The sequence below is a fragment of the Cibotium barometz genome, chromosome 17 (genome assembly GCF_041138505.1).
Source record: "Cibotium barometz isolate CiBa-2024 chromosome 17, ASM4113850v1, whole genome shotgun sequence".
Classification (NCBI taxonomy): domain Eukaryota; kingdom Viridiplantae; phylum Streptophyta; class Polypodiopsida; order Cyatheales; family Cibotiaceae; genus Cibotium; species Cibotium barometz.
Genome location: NC_141062.1, coordinates 10,309,418 through 10,333,973, shown reverse-complemented (window position 1 = coordinate 10,333,973; position 24,556 = coordinate 10,309,418). Strand labels below are relative to the sequence as shown.

Here is a 24,556-nt window from a genome sequence, read left to right as displayed (position 1 = left end):
CAATCTTTGGGCTCTCTTTAACCCTTTGAACCATGGTCTATGACTTATGCAACCATTATGTTCAAGGGTCACATACCACTCCCCCTAGCTCTAAACATTTACCCCACATCACTTGATATTTCAACACGTGTAATATCGAGTGATGTGGGGTAAATGTTTGGAGCAAGGGGGAGTGCTATGTGACCCCCTGTTCAAATATCAAGTGATGTGGAGGAAATGTTTGGAGCAAGGGGGAGTGGTATGTGATCCTTAAACATTTGTAATGGTTGCCTAAGTCATAGACCATGGTTCCAAGGGTTAAAGGGAGCCTAAAGACTGATGAAAATGTGCCAGCCCATGTGGAGGCCAAAAGTAGGAGGGCACCTAGAACAAGTGGGAATGGAGGCTTCATGGGTTCTCACTTTAGGAGGGGAGATGGTGCTCAAATCTAGAAAATATTAGGGGTTGCTAAAGTAAGCTTATGGATCGTGATTTATAATGGAGATGTACTGAAGCCTATAAAATGGCACTCTATCTAATGGATTAAACATACGAGCTTTTGAGCTAAACCTCTTGCCTTCACTTTTGTCATTAGGATTAATCTCTTTCTTGATTTCTAGCATTCTAAGATGATTAGTTTAATTCATTTCTACACACCCTAATCAACGCTAGATGCAAATCTCAAGTGGACCACTCTGGTGGTAGGTTTACAACCTCTCTGTGTTTGCTTCCTTTTGTACACTCTTTTTGCCTTCAGAATTTGGGCAATATCTGCAAAAAAATCCCTTGTTTTTTTACCTGACGTCTTGCCTCGTGAGGGGAAGCACTTGTTCCTTGGCAAATTGTGATGTGGCTGATCTACCAATGTCCTTCTGCCATGTGGACTAGTTGGGGTGGTTTTGCCTTGGTGCGAGTGCCCGGCATCCTGAGGGGGTTTGTTGACTTGTAGCATGAGACTTGGAAGCAACCTCTTTGTGAGAAGATGGACGAGGAGAGTCTACGTTCACAAGCTTGGCAGGGGGAGATGCTTGGAGAGGTCACCCGAGTTCAAATTCGAAATTTTAAATGCACAAATCCATTGGCGTCTACTTGAGTTGGGTGGTTCGAACTAGGGGGGGTTAGGTCGGTGGCCTTTCGGTTCTTCATCGTGTCCTCTCATCATTCATCCCCACATCTGCGTTCCGACCCTCGCCCCCTCAATTCGCCTGCTAAAAACCCTAACGCTACCCCTCCGCCTCTCTCTGCTTCTGCTCCCCATTCCCGGTTTACCCGAAATCGCCGTCGATGCAACGCCCCGTCGCAAACTTCTATCTCGGGTTTTCTGACAGATAACTCGTTCTCTTTTTCGGACATAACGTGGAATGCGCCTTTTATATATCCGGATCTCTGAGCATCTCTGAGCTATGCAGAAACCCTAAACCTCCTGAGAAAACCCTAGCGCTTACAAGAATATCCTAACGCTCCTGACAAAACCCTAACGTTTTTGAGAAGCTACACAGCTATCGAGGAAGCCCTAACGTTCCCGAGGAACCCTACAGCTCCATGGTTTTCTTCGACGACCACCTCGTCTCTGCCGCGGAGGATTCCTCGGACGATGAGCGCTCCGCCACACCGCCAGAGGACGCCCCAGATCCCTCGAGTTCTTGTTCCATCACACCGCAGACACATTCCCAGCTCGTCGTGGAGGTTCGGGGCCATGGTCATCCCGCTCGTGTGGACCTCTCTGTTAGCCATAGCATCTCCTCGCTGTCCCGTGAAGTGGAAATGGGAAGGAGAACCCCCTCGCCTGGAGCGCTTCCAGTAAGAAGCGTTACGAGCCTTCGTTCCCTCTTCGACCTTGCAGGTTCCTCTTCGACCTACGGCCATGGTAGAGAGCTCGGGGGTAGGTCCAGTGTTCTTGCTCTGCAGGTCCCAGCGTCCTCTTTGCCTCCCCCCCTCACTGCGTCTACGTTCCAGATTAGCGCTTCCACTGCTTTTTTCTCGCCTTTACCTAGTGGTGAGCAAGGGCTGGTAGATGCTGGTCCTTCAACCAGGGAAAGCATGCCTTGCATGCACTCAGCTCCTGCATCATCCAATCGCAGTGGTGACCAAGCGAACTCAGGAGCACAAGCTCCACATTCATGCACATCTGGCCAAGGGGATATTGTTCGCAGATTAACTGAAGTTTTACAGGGCAGAGGTGATGAGGATTTTGTACTCCAGTCCGCAGGCAGAGACAATATGATTTCACAGTGGTTGCAGGCACTAGACGTCCATGTAGTTGGTGCCTGCAGAGCAGATGAGCGATTGCGACCCATGTTTCGATGGAATGTATCGTGCTGTGATGGGGACGGATGTTTACTTGCCCATTTGAGTCAGGTCAGTTTTCAATTTTTGTACTTGTATTTCATCTTTGTTGCTGGTTTAAACGTTCTTTGGGTGGACATGCGTGAGGCATGTTCTGAAATATGTTTGGGGATTGGGTTTTTTCATTGGTCCTCCTGCATGAGGAAGTTGGGTTGAGTGGTGATGTTTTTTTTTTTTAGGGTGGGGTGGGGGAGAGGGAGGAAACAGTGGGGGGCTGGAAAGTAAGGAATACAACAAAAAAGATGGCGTGCAAGCAAGAGATATTAAGATGGCTGTGAAGTAGGTTGAAGCAGGAGGAGGAGGGCAGAGAAGACTCTTCCATAGTTGACCTCAAAGAGTCAAGTTGGAAAGCATGCTTGGCCTAATAGTTTGAGTTAGGTGGGAGGCCTTGATTTTTTATTTTCATTGAGGTTCAGGTATGGCTCTACATGCAGACATGTGTTTAAGTGGTGCGCTTGCTCTCACGTGCCTCTCTTTTTCCTGAATATGTCTTCACTATGGAAATTTTGAAAGTAGTCTGAGATTCTGTCCTTTGGATCTTTCCATGTTGCTTTATCCTTTTTGACCTTCACTTTTTATGTTCACGTAACACCTTCAAATTTTGTGCTGGTACAATGGCACTGACAATTTGCATGTATCTCACCAAACTCATGATGTAAGGGTGCAAAAATCAAATTCTGTAATGTATTATTACTGTGAAAGGTCTAAGTATTGTAGAATAAAAACTCTAGCATACATTGTATCCTATCTAAAAAGTTTGTGGGTATTGCAAACCTATGTGTTCTTCAAACTACAAGAACTTACAATTGTGCTGCATGTAAGAAGGGAACAGCTTGGCCAATGAGGTGGTAGCACTAGTGGTGATGAGATGTTTGTCTTGGGACCATTGGGTTCAAACACCCACTAGGTGCTCCCTTGGCAGCATCGCCTATAGGTGGAAAAAGCGCCTATGGATTGTTAAATGCGCCTACGGGTGGTGAAAAACGGTGTCTATGAGAGGATCTTGGGCCTAAGGCCAGTCAAAAAAGAAGAAGAAAGAGAGCAGCTTGGATCATGAAATATGATTCAAAATTTTCAGCAGTTCCAGCAATTTTGTAGCAAGTGAATTTGCCACAGTAAATTGAGTTATGTACAATAGTACCCTATTCAAGCTTGGGCTGTAAAGAGGGTTTAAAGGGTAGGAGAAGTGAGAGAAGAGAGCGGGAGGAATATCATGATGTGGCATCATGCATATAGGTTCTTGTTTGGGAAAAACTCAAGGGCCATAGGCAAGGTGCAAACTAGACTTTGCTTAAAGGTAAAGGCTTTTGCCTCCAACAAAATTGCTTGCGAGTATGGATGCGGAGGCACGAGCTTGGAAAGCGACAAGTAGTAAGAAAAGATAGCAAGTAGCCATGAGTCGGCTATTGGTCTCCATTTTCCCTACATTATGGACTTGTTTTAGTACAATGTTGGAAATTTTCAGGACTTGTCACCATTTGGTCGCCCAAGTGCACTTTCCCTATTTTGTGCCAAGGTACAAGAGGTTTAAGGAGCTTTGTGTCACGTGTACTAAGGCCAGGATTCGTGTCATCTACAGAGGCCAGGCCTTGTGTCGCCCGTAGTGTGGCTAGGATGTGGAATCCATTGTCAGGGATCCCACTTTAGGCTTCCCACTAAGATAGTTTCGTGCTCAAGAAGACCTACTATTTATAGGTTCTAGGAATGGGAGATATATCCATTGCATAATGCATGTACACGCATCTCTTCTTGGTTGTGACTTGTTTTTGTGTGACTGCCTACCATGATGTGTCTAGTTCATGGGCAGGGGATGCCCACTCATGAACTGTGCAAATGTTGTGTATTTTGACATGGTTTGTGGCATGTGAACAAGTGGTAAGTATCTTGTTTAACCCTTTAAATATTGGGCAACAAAAGGCCCAAGAGCCATGTGTGGGTAGCCCAAACTTCGGGCACCCACTTTGGTTATTTAAACCCACTTTGTGGCCACTTTAATGTGTGGGCACTTAATGGAGATGCCCACCGTTAACCTTGGTGGGCTATGCCACATGGCAAAAGGGGTTGGACCCCACTCCTCTCCACCAACTTTCCCATGTAGGGGTTCTTTTCATAGGAGCCTTGCGCTTCTAACTTAGTTGGAACGTCAACTACTAGGCCAAAAAATTGGGCGCCTCACGAAGAGATGTTTTGAACTTGAGTAGTGATAGCGTGAAATTCGTCTCCAACATCTTTGCCTTTATCCTCAGATGGTTTTGGAACATCTCTGATGGTAAGATTTGCACTTCGATGGGTCAGAGACTTGAGGAACAAAGATGTGGGGCATTATGGATACATGGCATAGACATAGGTTCATGAGTGGCTAGCGAGTAGCAAAGACAAGGAAATTGGCCTATGAGACTAAAGTGGTACATGATGTATAGAATCTATAAAAAATGGAGGATGCCTATAGCATCTCCGAGAGCTACAAACCAAAGAAAAAATGAAAAGGAGTGGGGCGAAACGAGCATATGAAAATCAATTTGTAGATACCATACCTCATTGGAATTTATACATGACGTAAAATTCCAAAAAATAGTCTTTAAAGGGGTTATGTACTGATCCCCTGTTGTGCAAAACGAACGTGTCTAATTGCTCTTTGGGTCACTTCTGTTATCATGAAGGACATCGTGAGACTAGATACTCAGAGGACTTGACACCCACCCGTCCAACCCCTTGAGACGAAGATGGCCTTTTACAGGGACCATTTTCTTCGCATGAGAAGAGGGCGGCTTCATCACATCCCCACACTATACGTGTCATGGACACACATCTGTTATTTGGGGTGCGATGTGCGATTGGATAGATCCGCACCTCATTCCATCAGTTGAGAGTGGAGACAACCAGATATGGGCCAAGGGCAGTTGCACTAGAGGACTTGATGTGCTAGCTTTGTCACACAGAGGTTGAGGCAGAAGCCCACTATGTATGCAGATGCCTAGTATACTACGAGATTAGGGGGAGGTTCCACTGTCTCTTCGGAGATGGATTTGGACCACTTTCAAGGATCATGGATTTCCCAAACTAGAGATGCTTGAGACTTTTCCTCTTGGAGCTTCGTAGATACTGGGAGTTGCTTTTGCGGTGTAGACCAACGGTACCCGTCAAAGGACCAGTACAGAGAGCTCTCATCGACTTCTTCTAGAACAGAGTAACGAGGGCAGATTCACCCACTACACCCAACCTTCAAGTTAGTGCAGGAGCTCGGTTGAGAGGAGTGACACTAGACAGAGCCATTGAGCTATGTAGAGCCTAGCGTCCTTGACCTTGTGGTCCCCGCCCCATAGTCACCAGAAACGTTTCGGTCCTCAGGGCTTTTGACGTTTTGGGGTTTTTGAGGTTTTGGGACAAAACGTTTGGTCTTTCGGCTTAGAAACGTGGAGGTTTTGTAGTTTTTTCTATATAAATACAATAAAATGGTTTAGAACTTGTAGTTTGTAAAATTATTTGTATGCCTACCTAGTGCTAGCTAGGCACTTAAAATATGGTAAAAGCTTAGGCAATTGTGGTCACAATTGGGCAATTGGGGAGAGAGGAGGAGGAGGAGAGGTGACTACAGATTGCGTGCAAGAGAGAGAGAGCCCAACATTAAAAAAAAACACCTGGACAAATTTTTTAAAAAATACAATTTGTTTTTTTAGAAACAAAAAAAAATCCTCGTTTCTAAAATGTGTTTCTGGAGTTTCGGCCGTTTTGGGGTTTTGGAGTTTCTCAGCCCAAAAATGCGTTTCTATGTGACTATGCCCCGCCCATGCCCGCGTCACTATAGGAGGATCAAAGCCATCATCTCCCACCACCATAGGACTTTCTCCCACCCTCAAGGAAACACTGCATGAAGAGTACCAGCACTACAAGCAATCCATACCTGTTGCTCAAGACGAGAGAGAGAGAGAGAGAGAGAGAGAGAGAGAGAGAGAGTTGTATTAATGTCACACTGCATTGGTCACTTGGTACCTATTCTAGTAGTTGATGATTTCTGAGGTGTCTTGGCATTTTACAGGACTTGGGTTAGTTTTGGTGGAATTTTGGGAGCATGGTACTGTGGGATTATGGTTACCATTTATGAAAAGTTCTTGAACAGTACCACCCTAACAGTGGCTGACAATTTGATTTGTAGTTCATTTGGATAGCCCCACTGGTTTAGTTAGGTTTGTTCTTGGGTTGTTCATAATTTTTACTCTGATCTTAACAGAGTTTCCCTTCTCTGCAGCATTTTAAAGCAAAGGAGCTGGGAATGCTTGCACGCTGCCTGTGTGCACCACTTGTTTCAATCCGTGTGGGAAAAGTTCAATGCCAAGGTCGATTTCTATGCCCCACAAGTTTAAGGTACTTTTCTTTCTCTCCTCAGTGGAGATCGATGCTTTTGCTTGGCTTTATTGTATACTCGCTCAAATCAATCACTTTGGGAACTCTCAATTGATTAACATTGCCTTTGTGACATTTCAAATTAGTTATGCTTTTGGTTATTGTTATAAGAATATATGTCTACATGACATCAGCTGAACTATCAACATCAGAGCAATTTTTTTTGTCGAAGAATAAATAATGAGAAGTTCAATGTAGGAGAGCGTCTTTCAATTATCATACAAAAGTGTATTATCACTGTTAGCATTAGCGGGTTAAGCATGTTTGCCTGAATGAAAGGTTGTGGGTTTAACGAAGGGGCTGGTAGGGTCCTCAAGAATCGGTGAGTAGAAAGAGGCTATATTTTTTTGAAAATCCAAGGAAGAGAGTGTTAAACACATCTATTGTCAGTATCTGTGTCCTCTTCCTCATGACACTTGAATATGTTACCCACCAATGACCATGAATAAGATGCTACAAAATGCCTCAACAGTTCTACATGACTTCTGTTTGGAATGGCTCATTTTATATATTTGAATGCATCCATCTCTTTTCAGCCACACATAATGCTATGAGGTTTGTAAATCTGGAGCTGCAAACCTTATATTAAATTTTGTGGAAAGTCTCTAGATTTCAAATCAATAGTTCTAGGATTTTGCCTTGAGCCTACAATTGTTTGCAAATGGTTTGTTGCCATCATGGACCGATGTGTCCATTGGGTTCATTCCACTTTAACTTGCACCAGTCTTGAGCAACAGGTATGGATTGCTTGTAGTGCTGGTAGACTCTTCATGCAGTGTTTCCTTGAGGGTCCTGTTAGCAATAACTAAGTATCATCAGATGCTGTACATAGTAGTTTGACTTGTATTATATGTGATGTGATAGTTGTGATATTCTTGCTTGCTGCTTTTTTGGCCAACCTTTGGCTTGAGTATGTCCATTGTCAACAGCTATTAAGTTTAACATTATTTTTTCTACTGTGAGGTTCGAAAGTAGTAATATGTAAGGCTTATCACAGTTCTCACCCTCTGGATGATCTTTTGAGAGCTCCTTTGCATTCCTTGTTTATGACATTTTTTTGTTTGTAGGGGTGTGTTTGTGTGTGTGTGTGTGTTTGTGGGTGGGGGGGGGGGGTGGTGTGGATGAAAAACAGAAAACAGGCCACAGACCACAAGTTATGGACCATTCTTTGGTGAATTTTGTTTCTTTGTGTCTCTGACATATTACCCCCTTTCCTCTCTTTTCTTTTCTTTGTGTGTGGATGTGTGTGTGTGTGTGTGTCCTGTCCTTTGGGTAGCTAGTTTTCTTCCTTTCATGTTTTGTTAGCATACAAATACCCACAGTATTACTTTTGGTCTCATAGACCCCCCTTCCCCCCCCCCTCGCCCCCCTCTCTCTTCTTTCTTCCCCCTTCCCTGTCCATCCCTCTGGTCTTCTCTATTGACTTAACAGTTTCTCAACAAGTCCTTTGCTTTTATCTGGCACATTCTATACATCGATAATATTTGCACCATTATTAATGTATCAGATTTCAACTCTAGGATGACGCAGACCACAAGTTATGGACCTTTCTTTGGTGAATTTTTGTTTGTGTGTGTGTGTGTGTGTGTGTGTGTGTGTGTGTCTGACATGCCACTAGGCATTTTAGGTGTATTTTGATGGTACCATTGTCTCATAGATCCTTGTGGTCTGCTGTTGTTAGACATTAATAAAACCACACCCCCCCCTTTTTTGGTCTGTGTTTGTGTGTCCTGTTCTTTGGGTAGCTAGTTTTCTTCCTTCCATGTTTTGTTGGCATACAATTACCAATTTACCCACAGATCACATGTATTACTTTTGGTCTCATAGACCCTTTGGGTCTTTCGTAGACGTAAAAAAAGCTTATATTTCTTTCCCCCTCTCCTTCCCTCTTTTGTCTTCCCTATTGATTTAACAATTGCTCAACAAGTCCTTAGCTTGTATCGGGCACATTCTATACATTGATAACGTTAGTGGGGATGTCGTAGTATCTAGTCCATACTATGTATAATGGAGTTGATAGTTGTTTGTCTTGTGGGTTGACTACCATGTTGTTAATGCATGAGATTTTAACTTTAGGATGACTCACCTTTTGTTCAGCATGGATGACATCGGTAGGAATGTCAATTACATCTATGCATGATGGACTTGCTGGTCCGAAGCTCCATAAGTCCTTTGAGTGTTTGGAAAATTGTAGTTTTGTCCTTTTTAAGTCAGGGTAATTACCTGAACTTCTCTTGCTAATATCTGTCGCAGAATTTCGTACATAATTGTACCCCACAGGAATTCTTGACCTCCTGACGTGTTTACTGCTCACCTGCTTGTGAAGTCATTCCTTTTGATCAATCGGCTGGATGTCCTTTGCTACTTCAAGGTACTTTGACGTGGGGCTGCCTGCTTGGTGTCAAATCCTTAGTTACTTGTATGAATCAACATCCAATAGACATTGCTGTTGATGCAGGTTGCTTGTTTCCTTCTGTTTGTATAATTTTGAAGTTGTAGCCACTCTTTTCATAAGTGTATAAGCTCTTAATTTCCAGGAGTTTAGGAATTTATAGGTGGACTTGCTTCTATTGCATACAAGAGCCTCGCAGTTCAGGATTCATAATTGTTGGCTTTTGGCCTGCCAGGAAGAATTGTAGCCATGCACTGTTTCTTGGGGCTATCTTAGGTTATGTTCTATCTTTTAAAGCTGCTGTTTGTTGTTCTCTTCAATCTATGTCATGATTGATGTTTGGAGTCCTTCCAGCTTGATGTTTGGGTATAAAGATGATTCAAGGGCGGCCATGTCAGGGTGGCTCCTGAATATTTCTGCTTGCTGTTAATTAATAAATTCTTAATGTAGCAATGTGATTTTTTAAAAATTGTGCCCTACGTTATGAATGAGGTGGTGGTGATATGCACTATGCATGCTGAGTAACGTTCAGTTTGTTTTGTATTTGAAATGTTTAGTTGATGGGTTAATGTTACATGAACGATCTCTATTAATCTAAAGGGGGTCACCTGGGTGAGCATCCTGTATAACGTTCATTCCAGCCTTCTTTCTGTTTGCATAATTTGATAACCAAGTTCTACATTTTATGTTGCAACCTGTTGTGATTTCTACAAGGAGAACCAGTTTCACTTTTTTTAAAGGTTGCAATCTATTGGTTAACCTATTCAACCAGTTGCACTTTTTTTAAAGGTTGCAACCTATTGTGATTCATTCAACCTTCATGTCTTATAAACTGAAGTAATTGCAGTCTGTTTTGTGTCGTTTTGTGCCTGTGTTGTCTACATGGTTCTTGTTGTCTTGTGTGTTCGATTTTTTGTAGCAGGCTGTGCATTATATTCAACGCTCGAATGAATTTCTATTCTTTTTGGATTGGATTTTCATTCAGAGTGGTCTAAATTATTCTCTTTATTCCATAGTATTGTCCTCGCCCATAATACTTGTTTTTTTAGTAGCCAGCTTAAGTGCAAGCTGAAGTGATACTATTCAAAGTAAAGGACATGGTTTTTAGGCTTTCTTTTTAGTAATATTTTGTGCATGACGAGTCATTGGTTGCCTATGCAGGGGCTATCTGAGCTTGTCAATGCTTCCGTGTTCTGAGATGAGACTGTCGTTCATCGGTGACAATGGTGTCATTGAAAGGATTGCTGCTGTAAAATCAGTGAATGAGGATACACACGTGGCCCTTGAAATGCTTGATCGAGATTCTTCTGGCAGATCTTTTGCTTTAAAGTTTGCTGGTGGCAAGCATTTTTTCTGGCAATCTGAAAGGTCAAAGATAGTGGGTGATGAACTGGTTGCTGAGGTACACTTAAATCAAGTGAATTACGAATTATAGTTGAACTTGGCTTTCTTTCCTTAACACTTACTAGCTTGTCAAATTTTTGATGAAATTGCAGTTGAAAGATCTTCTTACACAAAGACCAACATTGTCTCAGCTTACTGGTGTGCACGAGTCTCGACTGGAATCTTTTGTGAGTCAGCTGCGAAATGCCTTGGCTGCAACCTCCACACATGTCGGATTTCAACAGTCATGTACAATGTCCTCCTCATTAATTCTGCCATTAAATGTGGCAGTGGACACAAGTTCAAATGTACCTTCTTCTGGTCTAAGGCAGTCACAGCGCCTTAGTGGAAATAGATCCATAGTTCGTCCCTCAAACGGAAATCAAGGAACCCTCAGTCCACGTGCAAGTGGATTCAAAGAAGGGGCTTTTAGGGGTTCGATGAATGTTAGATCTGTCATGTCTTCAAGAGAGAAGCATAGAAAGCGCCTTGACAATTCTAATTCTGCAAGTGCACTGACTTTCTCCAGCACTCACCGTAGTTCTAACACACACAGCAATTCAGATCTTGGTTGTGTAAGTCAGCCACCCATGAGCACTTGTGTAGCTGTTTGCATTAGCAGAGAAGAAAGAGGCGAACCGAGAACTGATTGTGTTGGCTTGAACACCTCATCATCTTATTCATCTGACTTGCATGGACTTCTGTGTAATGATGTTGCTTCTTTCCCTAAACAAGTAATCAGTGTTCCACTGGTATCTCCTAGCTTCCCTGCTTCCCCGAATCTACTTCCATCTCTGCTTGGGGGGTCTTCTTTCCGTTCAAGTGGTCTTCATTCTCCTGTGCCATCTCATTTGCCGATCCCAACATCCACTCTTCTAGCTCCTTACTACTGTCCTTGTCCCTTGAGATCTTCAGCCTTCCAGTATACAATTACTCCCCCATTTCTTCCGCCTGTAAGTGAGATGAGTACGGTACCATCTTCTTCATCATTCTTCTCAGTGAAGCCATCTTCTGCAATATTATCACAGACAACCATAAGTCTGGACCGGGTCAGCATTTCTCCAATCCCATTGCCAGTTTCTTCGTTAGTAAATATCCCAACACCTTTGCAGACTTCTAGTCTTCCTTCATTCTTTTCGGATCCTATTGTTCATATACCTGTAATAGATTTTCAGTCAGCAAACCAGAGCTTTCTGGTGAACGCACCTCCTTCTATGTCTTCTTCTGGAATTCCTCCTATGCTTCCCAGTTTTCTCAGCAACATTCTGCCTGGTGCAGAAAGATTAGCCGATGGACAAGAATTTCCAGCCTTGAGTATATTTCAAGGTCTAGGAGTTGCACCATGTCAATCTGAAGAACACAGGGAATCCAATGATGTGCAGCCTTATCTTATTGACAGCAGATTTAGAGCTCTTTTAGCCAGTTGTCCAGAGGACAGACCTGCAGAAGATCGTGTAGAGCAGGTGAGAGATACCAGCTGGTGTGCGAGGATGGAGAGCCCGAGATCCTCCGTTCTTGATACCATTCCACAGTACAGCGGCCCCTTATTGGGGATGGTTCCTGCTATTCTAACCACTGGCAGTCTTTCATGTGTTCTTGTAAGCCTCTACCTACCAAGTTTATTAATGTATTTGTCTTGCGTAGAAGTGGATGACATGCTCACTTGCAAACCTTTTGTTTATCTGTGGTGTTCACAGTTCAGAAGTGCTTTCTCTAAGGAAGTGCACAGTTCAGAAGTGCTTTCTCTAAGGAAGTGTGCTTGTTATTGCTATTTTACGCTTTTTGTCTGCGGAAATCTTTCACATGCTCACTTGCAAACTTTTCCCGTATCTGTAGTGCTCACAGCTTTTACACCCTCTTTTGCAATGTTCTCATTGATTAGACTTAAATTGCCTTGCAGAATTTTTGCCAGGAGAGAAGCACTAAAGCTACGGCTTGGGTGTCTGGAAGTCGTGGTCTATATGGGGGGAGCTGTGAACCTGGAATCCTTGCCCCATCAATCGCAAGCTGCAGCTCTTCACTTGGAGCCAGCGTCAATGGCACAGATATCTTTCAGGCATCAAAGAATAAGGGTATACTTGCTGACACGGTGGATATCTGCCTGAATAGAAGTTCGAAGGAGAGAGAGGATAAATTGGCTGAAGAGGAATTAAGAAAGGAAGGCTGATGTCCATGTAGTCATCTTACGTCTATGGGAAATCCATGTAGATATTGTATCTGTTTGGACTCATCAATGCAGTAAGGCATGCAATGGTGACAGTCGTAAACCTTGGAGTTCCATGTTTGACCTGGTTTTCCACTGCTTTGGGCCAGTTCAACTCCAGTGGCATCTTGTATTAAAAAGATGGAAATATTAAAATAAGCATCTAGCAGCGTACCCGCTGATTTTCTGTACCTTGTGAAAAGTAACCAGTTTTTGTAGCTGTAATTAGTTTGGAGCGTGGCATAATTTCTACTTGCAAATTGTTCATGCATTTTTTTCTCTCATTGGCATTATGAGGAAGCTTCTTTTTAATCACTTCTCTCATGGTTTGCTACTAGCTTTGTGATACATCTGATTAAATGTTGAATCAAAAACACCAAAAATTTGGGTTGCATTTGACAAGTCAACAATGGAAGTTCAAATCTTTGATAATTGGATTGTAGTGAAGATTTGCCCATTTCTCAGCAATGACGCTAGTAGTGGAAGTGAGGTGATGGTGTGGTGTGTTTTTCTCCTTCCGTAGTTGATTATTCACATTCAGTGACAGGGTAAGGCATATTATCAATGCAATTGCTCATCTTTGCAGAGCACTAACCCAAGGTGCTATCTTGGCTTTCTTTGAACTCCACTGCCACTGTCACTCTCATCTCTTCAATTATATCTTAGCTCCGATATCTTAAAGCTGATAGAATTGATTTGGTGCTTTTGCAATTGTCAGAGTATGAGGACTGGATTGGACTGTCCAACGACTTGAGAAAGTTGCTGTTGACTCCAATGATTTTTTTGCAGTTGAAAAAAGTCAGCTTGCCATTTTGATTAACTTGTTTTTACTAAAGGATCCCTCCAAGCGTTGAGAAGGATATGATCATTGTAAGGGAGTAGACACTACTAAAATATGACTACAGATTTTGAAATGATCTATTGGTTAATGAGATCTAGATCTCTCTATCATTGAGCTCATTGATCCATGATTACAGTGACTAATATCAATAATTAGTGGTTTAATTCTCTACTCTCTTGCTTTTGTTTCACTCTGTAAAACCTCTGCGCCTAATTGTGAGTGCAACTATCCAAATTGCTTACTCAAAAGCTGTCTAGTCTACACTTCTCTTTGAGATTAGTAGTTTGAGTCAAATCTTGTCCAAATCACTGCAAGGGAGTGGACACTATTGAGATATGACTATATAAACCCTCCTCATTGAGACATGAGTAGCCAAATGTTAATGGATAAGTTTAGTGATGAAGGCTTCCATACAAATAAAAGCCTTGTATCCAATCATGCAAAAGAAGCTTTGGGGTATAGTAAATGGACATGAACTCAAGGAAGAGAGTGAGATTGAGGTCAATGCATGGACAAATAACAATAGAAAAGCCATTGCTATCATTGGGTTAAGCCTTGGAAATAACATTAACTTACAGTTATGAAGGCATCTGTGAATGAGAAGGATGCCAGAGCAGTCTTAATCAAAAGCATGCCTCAAGAATTTTCTTCGATGGTAACAACTCTTACTAATCTTCCAAATCTTACTCTTGAAGGTGTTGAATTCTCCTTGTTTGAAGAGGATAAGAAGCTAAAAGGTGCATAACAAAGCTCAATAAGCAGTAGGGAGAATGTAACCATTGTGGAAGGATGGGGCATATAATGGGGCAAGGTAGGCCACCTTGGGAAGATTTGTTGGTCAAAGGAGAAGCAACAATCAAATGTGATGGTGGAAGCAATTCTTGATGATACTTCAAAAGAACATCTTTTCTAGATATGATAATGTCTATGATTATGTTCTATGTCTATGTTCATGATATGTCTCATGTCATGTTGATGTAATCACCTCTAGCCATCGATGATGTAGGCTACATGATGTATATGTGTCTCCATCAGGAAAGGGGAGGGGGCAAAGAATATCATGTTCATGATATGTCTCATGTCATGTTGATGTAATCACCTCTAGCTACCGATGATGTAGGCTAAGTGATGTCATGTCATGTTAATGTAGTCACCATTAGTCACCGATGATGTAGGCTAAGTGATGTATATGTGTCTCCATCAGGGGAGGGGAGGGGGCAAAGAATATCATGTCATGTATGTCACATTACCTTCTTGGGATGAGACCCATTTAGGCACCAAAGGGGGGTGTTGAAAATATGGTGTCGAACGTGGTGCTGGATATGTTATCATGAATGTGTCAATGTAGGAGAGTGTGTAAACCTTAGAGAAAAGGTTGTCAAAGGTTAGAATGATGTGTGAAGTGTAAGTGAGTCTAGGAGGAGGTCAAAAAGAAAGAATCTTGATGATGTAAGCAGACAATTGGAGCTAGCAAGTGGCTATAAATGGATGTATGCAAGCTCATTTTATCAATGTAAGTCACAATTTTGTGATTAGCCTAGATTCATACCTTAATTACCTCTATTAGTGCGGATATGATACTCTGATAATGTCTTCTTTCATCTTCCTTCCACAATAGCTCTCTCTTGCAACTCCCACACACTCCATAGCCTTCTCAAATCTTGTATTTCTCAACTAGAGAGAGTATAATTATTTTTGATGATTTTTTCTTTATCCTTAAATGGAAGAGAGAGAGAGAGAGCGCTTATATAATGGTTGGTGTTTGTTGTTGGGATTTGGAGTCTCATGTGTGTGTCCATCTTGTGCGTATGTGTACCCTGACATGTGTTTTATGTGTGTGTGTGTGTGTGTAAAAAACCCCTAAAAGAGTGTGAACACTCACTTATGTGTTTGTATGTGTAAGTGTGTGTGAACCCACTCTTTTGAGTGGATAAGATAAGTGTGCCACATGTCAGTAGATGGTGCATGTATGGCATGTCAGTAGATAGTGCATGTGATGTGTCCTACTTATATGTCAAAAAGATAAGGCTCCTTCACCATCATATCATTGCCCGAAAGCTCTAGGTAGCTAGGGGCTCGCTACTTGCTCCTACACCGCTCCGCCTCCTTTACTAGCATTGGTCTTTTCACTGCCTAGCACCTCCATCTCCAGATCTACAAATCCAATTTCTCCTCCTTTACATGCTTGTATTAGCTCCTTTGCCCTGCTTTGGTCTTGCTATGCACCTGTGCTCAGTGCAATTCAGATTTGTTGCTCTCATAGACAACACGCCTCTGAATTATGTTACTCTAGCATCTAAAAGGGTGTTTATGTGGGCATTGTCACTACGGGTGTTTGCAAACACCTTATCATCGATGGATTCATTCTTTATTACATTAACATGGGCTTTCATGATGAGACCATAATCATCAATCATCGCCAAAATAGAATGCTCTTCACCGATAACGGAATTTTCAAAACTTCCAAACTAACTCTTGCCTATTTTGTTTAAGAGTCAAGGGCTCTTTTCTCAGGATGTCCCCCAAAATCTGAGTTTGCTTCAATTCCATTTTCACCTATGCCTAGAGTAAGGAGGGGTCCATTTTTGGGTAGATTGATGTATGGTGGCTCTCCTATATATCAAGCCTGGATTGAGTTTCGAGATGGTGGTGTCGTTGTCTTCCTAGAAAACAGAGCTTGGTCTAAGTCTTTTGTTAAGAACACACTTTAGTGAGCCTCTGAGCCATGTTGATACCCAAGCCTCTAAATCTAAAGCGGAGAGAATGAGCCCTATTCTTACTATAGCGGAGTACATGGTACAATCCACAAGCTATCCTAAAGATGCTAGTTGAAGGTCTTCTCAACCTTCACTCTGAAGGGGGTTTTGTGGGGGTTGAGAGACTCATGTGTGTGTCTATCTTGTGTGTGTGTACATTGGGTTATGTGTTTACATGTGTGTGTGTGTGTGTAAACATCCCCTAAAAGGGTGTTAACACTCACTTATGTGTGTCTATGTGTAAGTGTGTGTGCACACCTTCTTATGAGTGGATAGGATAAGTGTGCCACATGTCAATAAATAGTGCATGTGTGACATGTGTCTTACTTATGTGTCAAAAAGATAAGGCTCCTCCTAGCTTATAAAAGAATTATATTTAGTGAAAGTTTGAACATCACATCACTCTAATCTATCACCACTATACAGTGTAAATCAATTGTCCTCTAAGCATTTTATAGTGCAAATCAATTGTCCTTTGAGAATTGTCACATCTCTCTCTCTCACTCTCTCCCTCCCTCCCTCCCTCTCTCTCTCTCTCTCTCTCTCTCTCTCTCTCTCTCTCTCTCTCTCTCCATAACCATGGATATCTTCGATCCCCCTAGTTCTACATGTGTGTGCATAAATTAGCATATATTTATATTTATATATAAATTGATGTGTGTGTGTGTGTGTGTGTGTGTGTGTTTTTAGATTAGGTCCCTAATATGTAGATTAGTGTCCATGTACATAGGTACATAACATTAAAGGAAAGCATGAAATTTATATTTACCATTAGGAAGGGGGGTATGTTAATAGGCTCACATGGTTTCACCTGCTTTGACCTACTGTAACATATTACTTACTCAAACGGGCATCTAAGACCGTGCTGGAACATAAAAAGTGGTCTTAACATGAGCTTAATGAAAGTCTAAGGACTTTGTATACATACTTTTTTAAGTTTGGTTGGCCTTGTGTCAACACTAGTCACTTGTATATAAGTTAATTTTGACAATAAGCAATACACATTCATTCCCTTGCAATAGAATACTTGCAAGCTTCTCTCTTCTCTACTATTTCTTGTATGTACGCTATAGAATCTTCTTGCTTTTTGATGGATGCATGCTAGATAGGATTTTTTGTAGGTTTCCCACTTCTATTAGCTTCTTCCCTATCCACATTTACACCGCAAAGGCTCTCTCTTCTTACCTCCATCTAGGCATAAAGAGCTTCACCCCCTTAGAAAAGTAGCATTTTGGTACGAGGAGGTGACGGATGAGCTAGTGCACCCACATCGGGGAGTTGCATTGCAGCTCAAAGGCAAGACCTAATGATATATAATTCGGCAAGGCTAAGGCACTTGTCTTGAACAAAACTGTAAAAATTAAAAAAGAGATATCGGCGATGTGAATAAGTTAATCAAGTGAGAAAGAAGAGAGTGAAAATTCTATTAAGTTAAGGTTGGGGAGTAGCTAGCAAAAGAAGAGCTTGTGTGGATGGAAAATGATGTATTGATGATAAGAGATAGGATTTAGTGAGGTTAAGTGGTGGAAAAGAAAAGTGGTGCTAAGATGGAAAAATTTGTGATTACTTAGTAGCATCCACAGGAGGGTAGGTGGAGGTTGGGCATTGAACACCTCATGCTTCATCAATCCTATTCCAATTCACTCACATCGATCCTATTCCAGTTCAAACACATTGTGCATTGTGCATGTGTGTTCATGTGTGAAATGTTAAGAGCTAGTCATTTGGAAACGATTCACGTGACGTGTTAGGTATGTCCATCATTACATATGAACTTAGCATCCATACTTGATTGTAGATATAATAAGTTAGATGTGACCCACATGTTTTGATTTCCGTCTATATGAGTGAAGTAGACGGTATTCAAGAAAACCTCTACCAATGGGAGGCATGTATAGTATTGTAAGTCCAAAACCCTACCAATGGGAGAAATACGTATAGAAGTATTGTATGTCCAACCAAAGCCTTACATGTAGGTATAGATATTAATTTTGCTAGTTAGGTAATCTTCTCACCTTTAAATTCCTTTTTCTACTAATTTTGCTAGTTAGATAATCTTCTCACCTTTAAACTCCTTTTTTTAGTAATTTTGCTAGTTAGGTACTCTTCTCACCTTTAAACTCCTTTTTCAAATCTTTAATTCAAAGTGAGTTGATTAAAATATGTGATGTTAACATATTAATATTTTAGAATTTGCAAGTTCCACAAACTACTAGTTAAACCATAGTTCTCTTCCCATTAAAACATATTATGCTCTCATGCTATGCATGACAATATGTGATACCATTGATAGTGACAAAAGCTAGAAACATTAGACTCCAATGGGGAGAAGGATCATGGGAGTATAAGTGGCAATCTACCTTACAAAGGGAAAGTGTTGTCAAAATGTTAGTTTTTTGCTTATCAAAAATACCAAAGCCCAAATAAATCCTTTGTGTGGTTGCCCATGGCTATGTTTGAGATAAAGATCCACATTCAACAAGGATTTGTCTTTCTCTTATAGGTAGGCGTGCCTCTTTCCCCCCCCCCCCCCCCTTCTCTCTCTCTCTCTCTCTCATGTGGAAGATATGTAAGGTAGTGTAAACACTAGAATGATTTCTCATTATCTTTCTCCTCTTGTATCATTTTATGAAGATAATTATTAATGTATAAATAAAGTATTGAGGGGTTGAAACCACTAAAATAATATAAGTTTTAGAAGTAAAAACATTTAAACTAGTAAGAAATATTATAACTCAACATTTAAATTAGTAAGAAATATTATAACTAAATTTGAAAAGGATGAATCTATACATTTACTAAATAACGTTAAAATGAAGTGGAAGAGTTTCCTTAAGAAGGGGGAAGTAAGAAAATAATGTAATTTTAAAAAAATTTGCATGTGCTCTTATCTCTCAAAAGCATGCCAATGGACAAGTAAAAACGTTGAAAGAGGTAGCCAAATGGAATATCGAGAACATTTTGTTCATGTACCAAAAGAAAACAAAAGAGTATAGGATTTTTAAATATTAATGCAATTTTATTTTGAAACTTTAGGACATTCATGCTGCCTTTGCTAGGTTAAAAGCAAGAGTACCAAGGAACTTGAGGTATTGTTTCAACCATGCTGCTTGTAATATGGTAACTCTGTGATTGAGGAAATGATAAACATTGGAATAATTTGTTTAGTACCTAATAACTTGAGGTATTGTTTGAATCATGCTGCTTATAATTTGGTAATTGTAATTGAGGAAATGATAAACATTGGAAGAATTTGTTTAGTATCTAAAAACTCTATATATCATGCACATAAAAAGGGCATTTACTATTTGTTATATTTATAAATGCTAGCTAAATGTCAAGGATTTCAATACTTTTCTTTAACTTTTAACCCATAAAATTAACTCCTTTTGACAACCTTACAAAACATTCCTCTTTGTGCTCTATTTTGTAAGGCCCCTTATATGAGGAGTAGCCATTATGTTGAGCACCTGATACACTACTGATAGTTTCTATTTTAGACACTGGATGTTGGCCATGCATGGCCAAACAGTTAGGAGACATCCAGTTTAGATAGTGGATGTTGGCCATCAGATGGTTAGGAGACAACTTTTGTAGACTTGGCACTATGCCAACTAGGATGCATACAAGTGTGAGCCAATCGGTTGCGCTCTTGGGTGGTAGAAGGAGGTCTTCTTAAGAGACTTTATCCTTTGGGTTGCGAGGCTCGCACGGTCTCTCAAATGAGGCTCAATCCTGCTCCCAAACGACCTTGGATGGGTCTGAAAGATGTTATAATTTAACATGGTCCTAGTTAAGTGATGTGGTTGGTTCAATCCATCTAAGTTAGTTGTAGGGTGGTCAACATGGGCAAACCTATGATATGACCAACTCTAGATACTATATATATACCAACCCTATATATAGACGAGTTTGACAATCTCCTTAGTTATATTGAGATCACTCAGTTTAAATATATCTTCATTGCACTGTACGTCCTTGTTTGTGCATGACATCCTTCCAGAGTCTACCTCGATTGCCATCAAAGCTCTTGGCCATACGCCATCATTTTCTAATTTTGGTTTACAACATATTTTAGTATTGCATCAAGTTCCTCTATCTTGTGATCATTCCGTTGTGGTTATATACTGTCTTACAAGAATTGGGAAAATTTTACTGGTTACATGATCAAAGTCCAACTTTATTATGACTAAAAAGAAGAATGAGAAATAATAACAATGATTAAAACTCGTGTAACCAGATTGATTACCTAGCAAGCTATATGTTGATTACCAGATTGATTACCTAGCAAGCTATATATTGCCCCTCAAAAAAACCATTTAGCTTAGTTGTTCACAAATAGCAAATAAATATGTAAGCATTCACATTATATGGTAAATGATAGGTTATTACAACCATTAATTGTGTTTGACAAAAGGTGAAAATTATGTAATCATAAGAGGAAGAAAGTAGTGGGAGATGCAAATTGGTGAATGCTTTATGATACATGTGAATTTGTGGGGAAGGGGCCCAATGAATATTTATGGACTTATATGAAATATGTGTATAAAAACTATTACTAGAACTCCTTACCTGTTTCAATTCAAGAATAATCTCAACATAGAATGTACTTTTCTCTAAACAAAGATTGTATAATTTAATTTCTACTATTCATGTGAATGGTGTTTGCTGTGATGTTTGATTGCTAATAAATCTTTTCTATAGACTCCAACCCTTGCACATAGCCTCTCCGATTACACTTTGAGAGTAAAAGCTTGGGAACACAAAAATATTTGCGAATGGGGAGGTTCTTTTGTAAAATTACATGTTCTAGCATGATCCAATATATGGCATACGTAGGATACAAAGACCAAGCATAGACAAAATAGAGGTTGTTTTGTAAAATTACATGTTCTAGCATGATCCAATATATGACATATGTAGGATACAAATGCTAAGCATAGACAAATGGAGGTTCTTTTGTAAAATTACATGTTCTAGCATGATCCAATATATGACGTACTTTAGGGATACAAAGATCAAGCATAAACAAATGGAGGTTATTTTGTAAAATTACATGTTCTAGCATGATCTAATATATGACATACATAGGATACAAAGAGCAAGGAAAGAAAAATGGAGAATCAAGTTTGCTCCTAGCCATACATTTTGTATAATAAAAAAACCAAAAATTGACAAGCGAAGCCAAGATGATAAGTTTATGTTAAAATAAAGTTTTAAAAGGGGTGCATGCACATACAAGTCATAAATAAGTACAATCCGTGACCTCAAATACCTCCCAATACATAGGTTAGGAAAAAATATCAACCTTAAGTCAAGGTCATGACACTTCGTACTAAAGTATCATATGATAAAATATAGCTCTGTCCAAAGTATAACTTGAATGCTACTTACATTTAATATATTAACCATTCAACATAACATATGACCAAACTTGAAGCCCTTTGTCACTAACTGCAACATTATCGCAATTTATGTATTTTGACATGATTTTTGTTTCACTCCTTGAACTAGCATCACATATTTCAAAGTTGACTTGAGCTTACATGGGACCATCATTCATGAAGAAACATCAAGATAAAACTGACCCATTAATTTGAAAGAATAAAGGTTTTACCTTAAGCATTTAGTATGATTGGGAAAAAATATTACAAGGTTAGCCTAGTAATGTTGATAATTTAGAGAGAAGAACCCTATGCCTTTTTTTTGCCATAATAAACTTAAAATTAAAATGAGTAGTTTTTGTAAAGCTAAGTATACACATACATTCTAGAATATCAAAAGTACTTTGTAAAACGAGTTGACCCATTCAAATACAATTCATGCTTGGAAAAAATTTAATATTAACCCTATCTAAAAAGGAAACTTGCACAAAATGTTGATTGGTGTTGTATGTTTTGTGGTATTATAATACCTTACTTATATCAGTATGTTCCAAACTTCATGACACATAATGATGATTGTCTCTCCTTATTTTGAGAGATTGTTTTCTGTGCAAGAGAGAGAGAGAGAGAGAGAGAGAGAGAGAGAGAGAGAGAGAGAGAGAGAGAGAGAGAGAGAGAGAGAGAGAGAGAGAGAGATCTCAAAATCAAAACATATGTATTTCATGCATGTATGTATGTACTAATTACAAGCAAAACACATCAACTTATGCTTTTTAGAACTTGAAATAGTCAAAATAAAGAGAACTTGCAAGTACTAGGGGCCTACTATATGTTTTGATTATTATACTACTTGTACATTAATGATCATTTTGGCAATAAATTAGGATCTTGAAATGATGAAGTGCGTGACAAAATGTGAGTATAAAAAGATGAATGAATATATTGAAACCAAAAGAGGAAGAGATAGTGGGCATGTGATTTGGGTGGAGAAGCAAGGAATAAGGAAGTGGCAAGCCTGTAAAGGTAAGGTAGGGGAGTAGTTAGCTAGTGGTGAGCCTTTTAGCATCATGACATGTGCACATGATGACAAGAGAGAGGAGTTAGTAAGGGAAGAGGTGGGGAACAAGTTGCAATGATGAACACAAAGTAGGTGTCCACTTATAAGGGAGGAGGATGGGAAGGTAGGTGATGATTATGAGTTGAGCACATCATTTTATTGCAAGAATTGCATGGATGCACACACTCATTGAACATTATTAAGGATGTTACTAGCTAATTTTTGTGTACACTATTGAGGCACCTATTATTAAATAGTAGGTATATTAAAACCAAATTATGTCTTTTCACCACATGGCACCTTGAGAATGCACACGATAGAGGTGTGATCCCAATTTTCTAAATTTAGAATTGGGAAGAAGCAAGGTTTCAATTTAAGCACATACTTTTGAAAACGTAAGGATTTTTTCAATAAAATATAGAGAGAGTGCTTCCTCCTTGTTGCAAAGAAGCTCCTATTATAAATCACATATTACACACCATGTTTTGTATGTACATTATTGTAGTTGATAGTAGCCATGTATCATGCTTGACATGACTCATGCTTGATTGCGTAAACACTCTTTGAAGCCTGAATGGTTTTAGAGGTCATTGCCTTGCCTTATTATATTTGACACTTAAATGTGGGATGCATTTGGAGTAATTTTTTTTTCTCTTTGTAAGCCCTGCATCATTTATGTTAATGCTTTTGAGTGGTTACAAGAAAGGTTTGCCTTTCACTTTGGTTAAAGATGGTCTTGTTAAATTTCAAATCGTGAAGTGTGTCCAGTTTGATGCTTCCATCGTATTGCAGAAGAGTGTTGAAGCTCTTTATAACTTCCTACTCCATTAGGTTCATCAAATCACTACGTGTCTAACTACAAAGGGGCCACCCATGGGACGTAACCCCGAAAGGTAAGGTTACCTAATTTTTGGGTTGGAAAAGCATACAAGCTTGTACGGGGTTTTGACACATATTTTCCTATAAACCCTCCAATTAACATATGTGCTAGATGAGCCCCAAGCTCAAAGCCCTTCCTCAAAGTAGGGCTTAAGGGTTTTGTAGTCCCCACCATGGATTTGTAGCAGCAAGTTCCCATGAGTCTTATGGCATTGTGAGTACCTTAAAAAGGAAAAAAAGATACTTCTCATCATATAGGCAACAACTAATTAGCCTTTGAGGTTCTCCTTCCACCATCTCGAAACATTTAGATAACCTTCAACTCAAAAATAGTTAGTCAAATTTGTTCTCTCCAAGGGTAGCATGTTTTTAGCAACTTGCTCTTAGGGTTGGTTGCCTTGCACTTTATTTCAACCCCTAATTTTGGTTGAGAGTTTGCGGCAGTAAGGTAACCAGTCAAACGAGATAGATTTTGCCTTGTTCTCCTTCAAACACAAAGCTTGCCAATCAATTGCAAATTTGTGGTGGGAGCATTGGTTAGTAACATCTCTAGCAGACGCAGTGACATTGTTAGAGGGCTTTTACACCTCGGAAATAAGCAATTAATGACAAAGATCTTCATGGCCACCATTAGTCATCGCGTTGAGAAATTGTGCATGACCGTAACCACCATTTTTTTTGCCCATGTGTAAAGACATGGCCTTCATACTCTTGGTGGGCACCTTGTAGCAATGTTGTTGGGGGGGACTGTGTTCTAAAGTGGCCCCTATCAGATGTCCCCCAAGGGACAAGTGGCCCCATAACTGACGTTTCAAAAAGTGTTTTTAAAGGAGGGTTAGTGGCCTTTTGTTTTAATTTTGTCCAAAGAATTTGCAAATTTAATTATTTAATTGATTTTGCTATTTGTTCATTTATTATTATTTTTTGCATTTTGT

The 24,556-nt window shown here is 40.1% G+C and overlaps 1 protein-coding gene across 2 annotated transcripts; it reads left to right on the top strand.

Annotated features, from left to right (window-relative positions):
• The first annotated feature begins 1,070 nt into the window (after nucleotides 1–1,070).
• On the top strand, nucleotides 1,071–12,895 carry LOC147629663 (uncharacterized). 2 transcript variants are annotated; one of them, XM_086811167.1, is made up of 5 exons: nucleotides 1,071–2,337; nucleotides 6,572–6,687; nucleotides 10,280–10,520; nucleotides 10,615–12,099; nucleotides 12,402–12,895. In XM_086811167.1, exons 1-5 carry the CDS (start codon nucleotides 1,522–1,524, stop codon nucleotides 12,666–12,668), a joined length of 2,925 nt encoding a protein of 974 aa, XP_086667293.1. In that variant the 5' UTR covers nucleotides 1,071–1,521; the 3' UTR covers nucleotides 12,669–12,895. The 2 variants fall into 2 exon arrangements, with proteins under 2 accessions (XP_086667293.1, XP_086667294.1); XM_086811168.1 differs by having other exon boundaries at nucleotides 1,108–2,337; nucleotides 10,615–10,689.
• The last annotated feature ends 11,661 nt before the right edge of the window (nucleotides 12,896–24,556 follow it).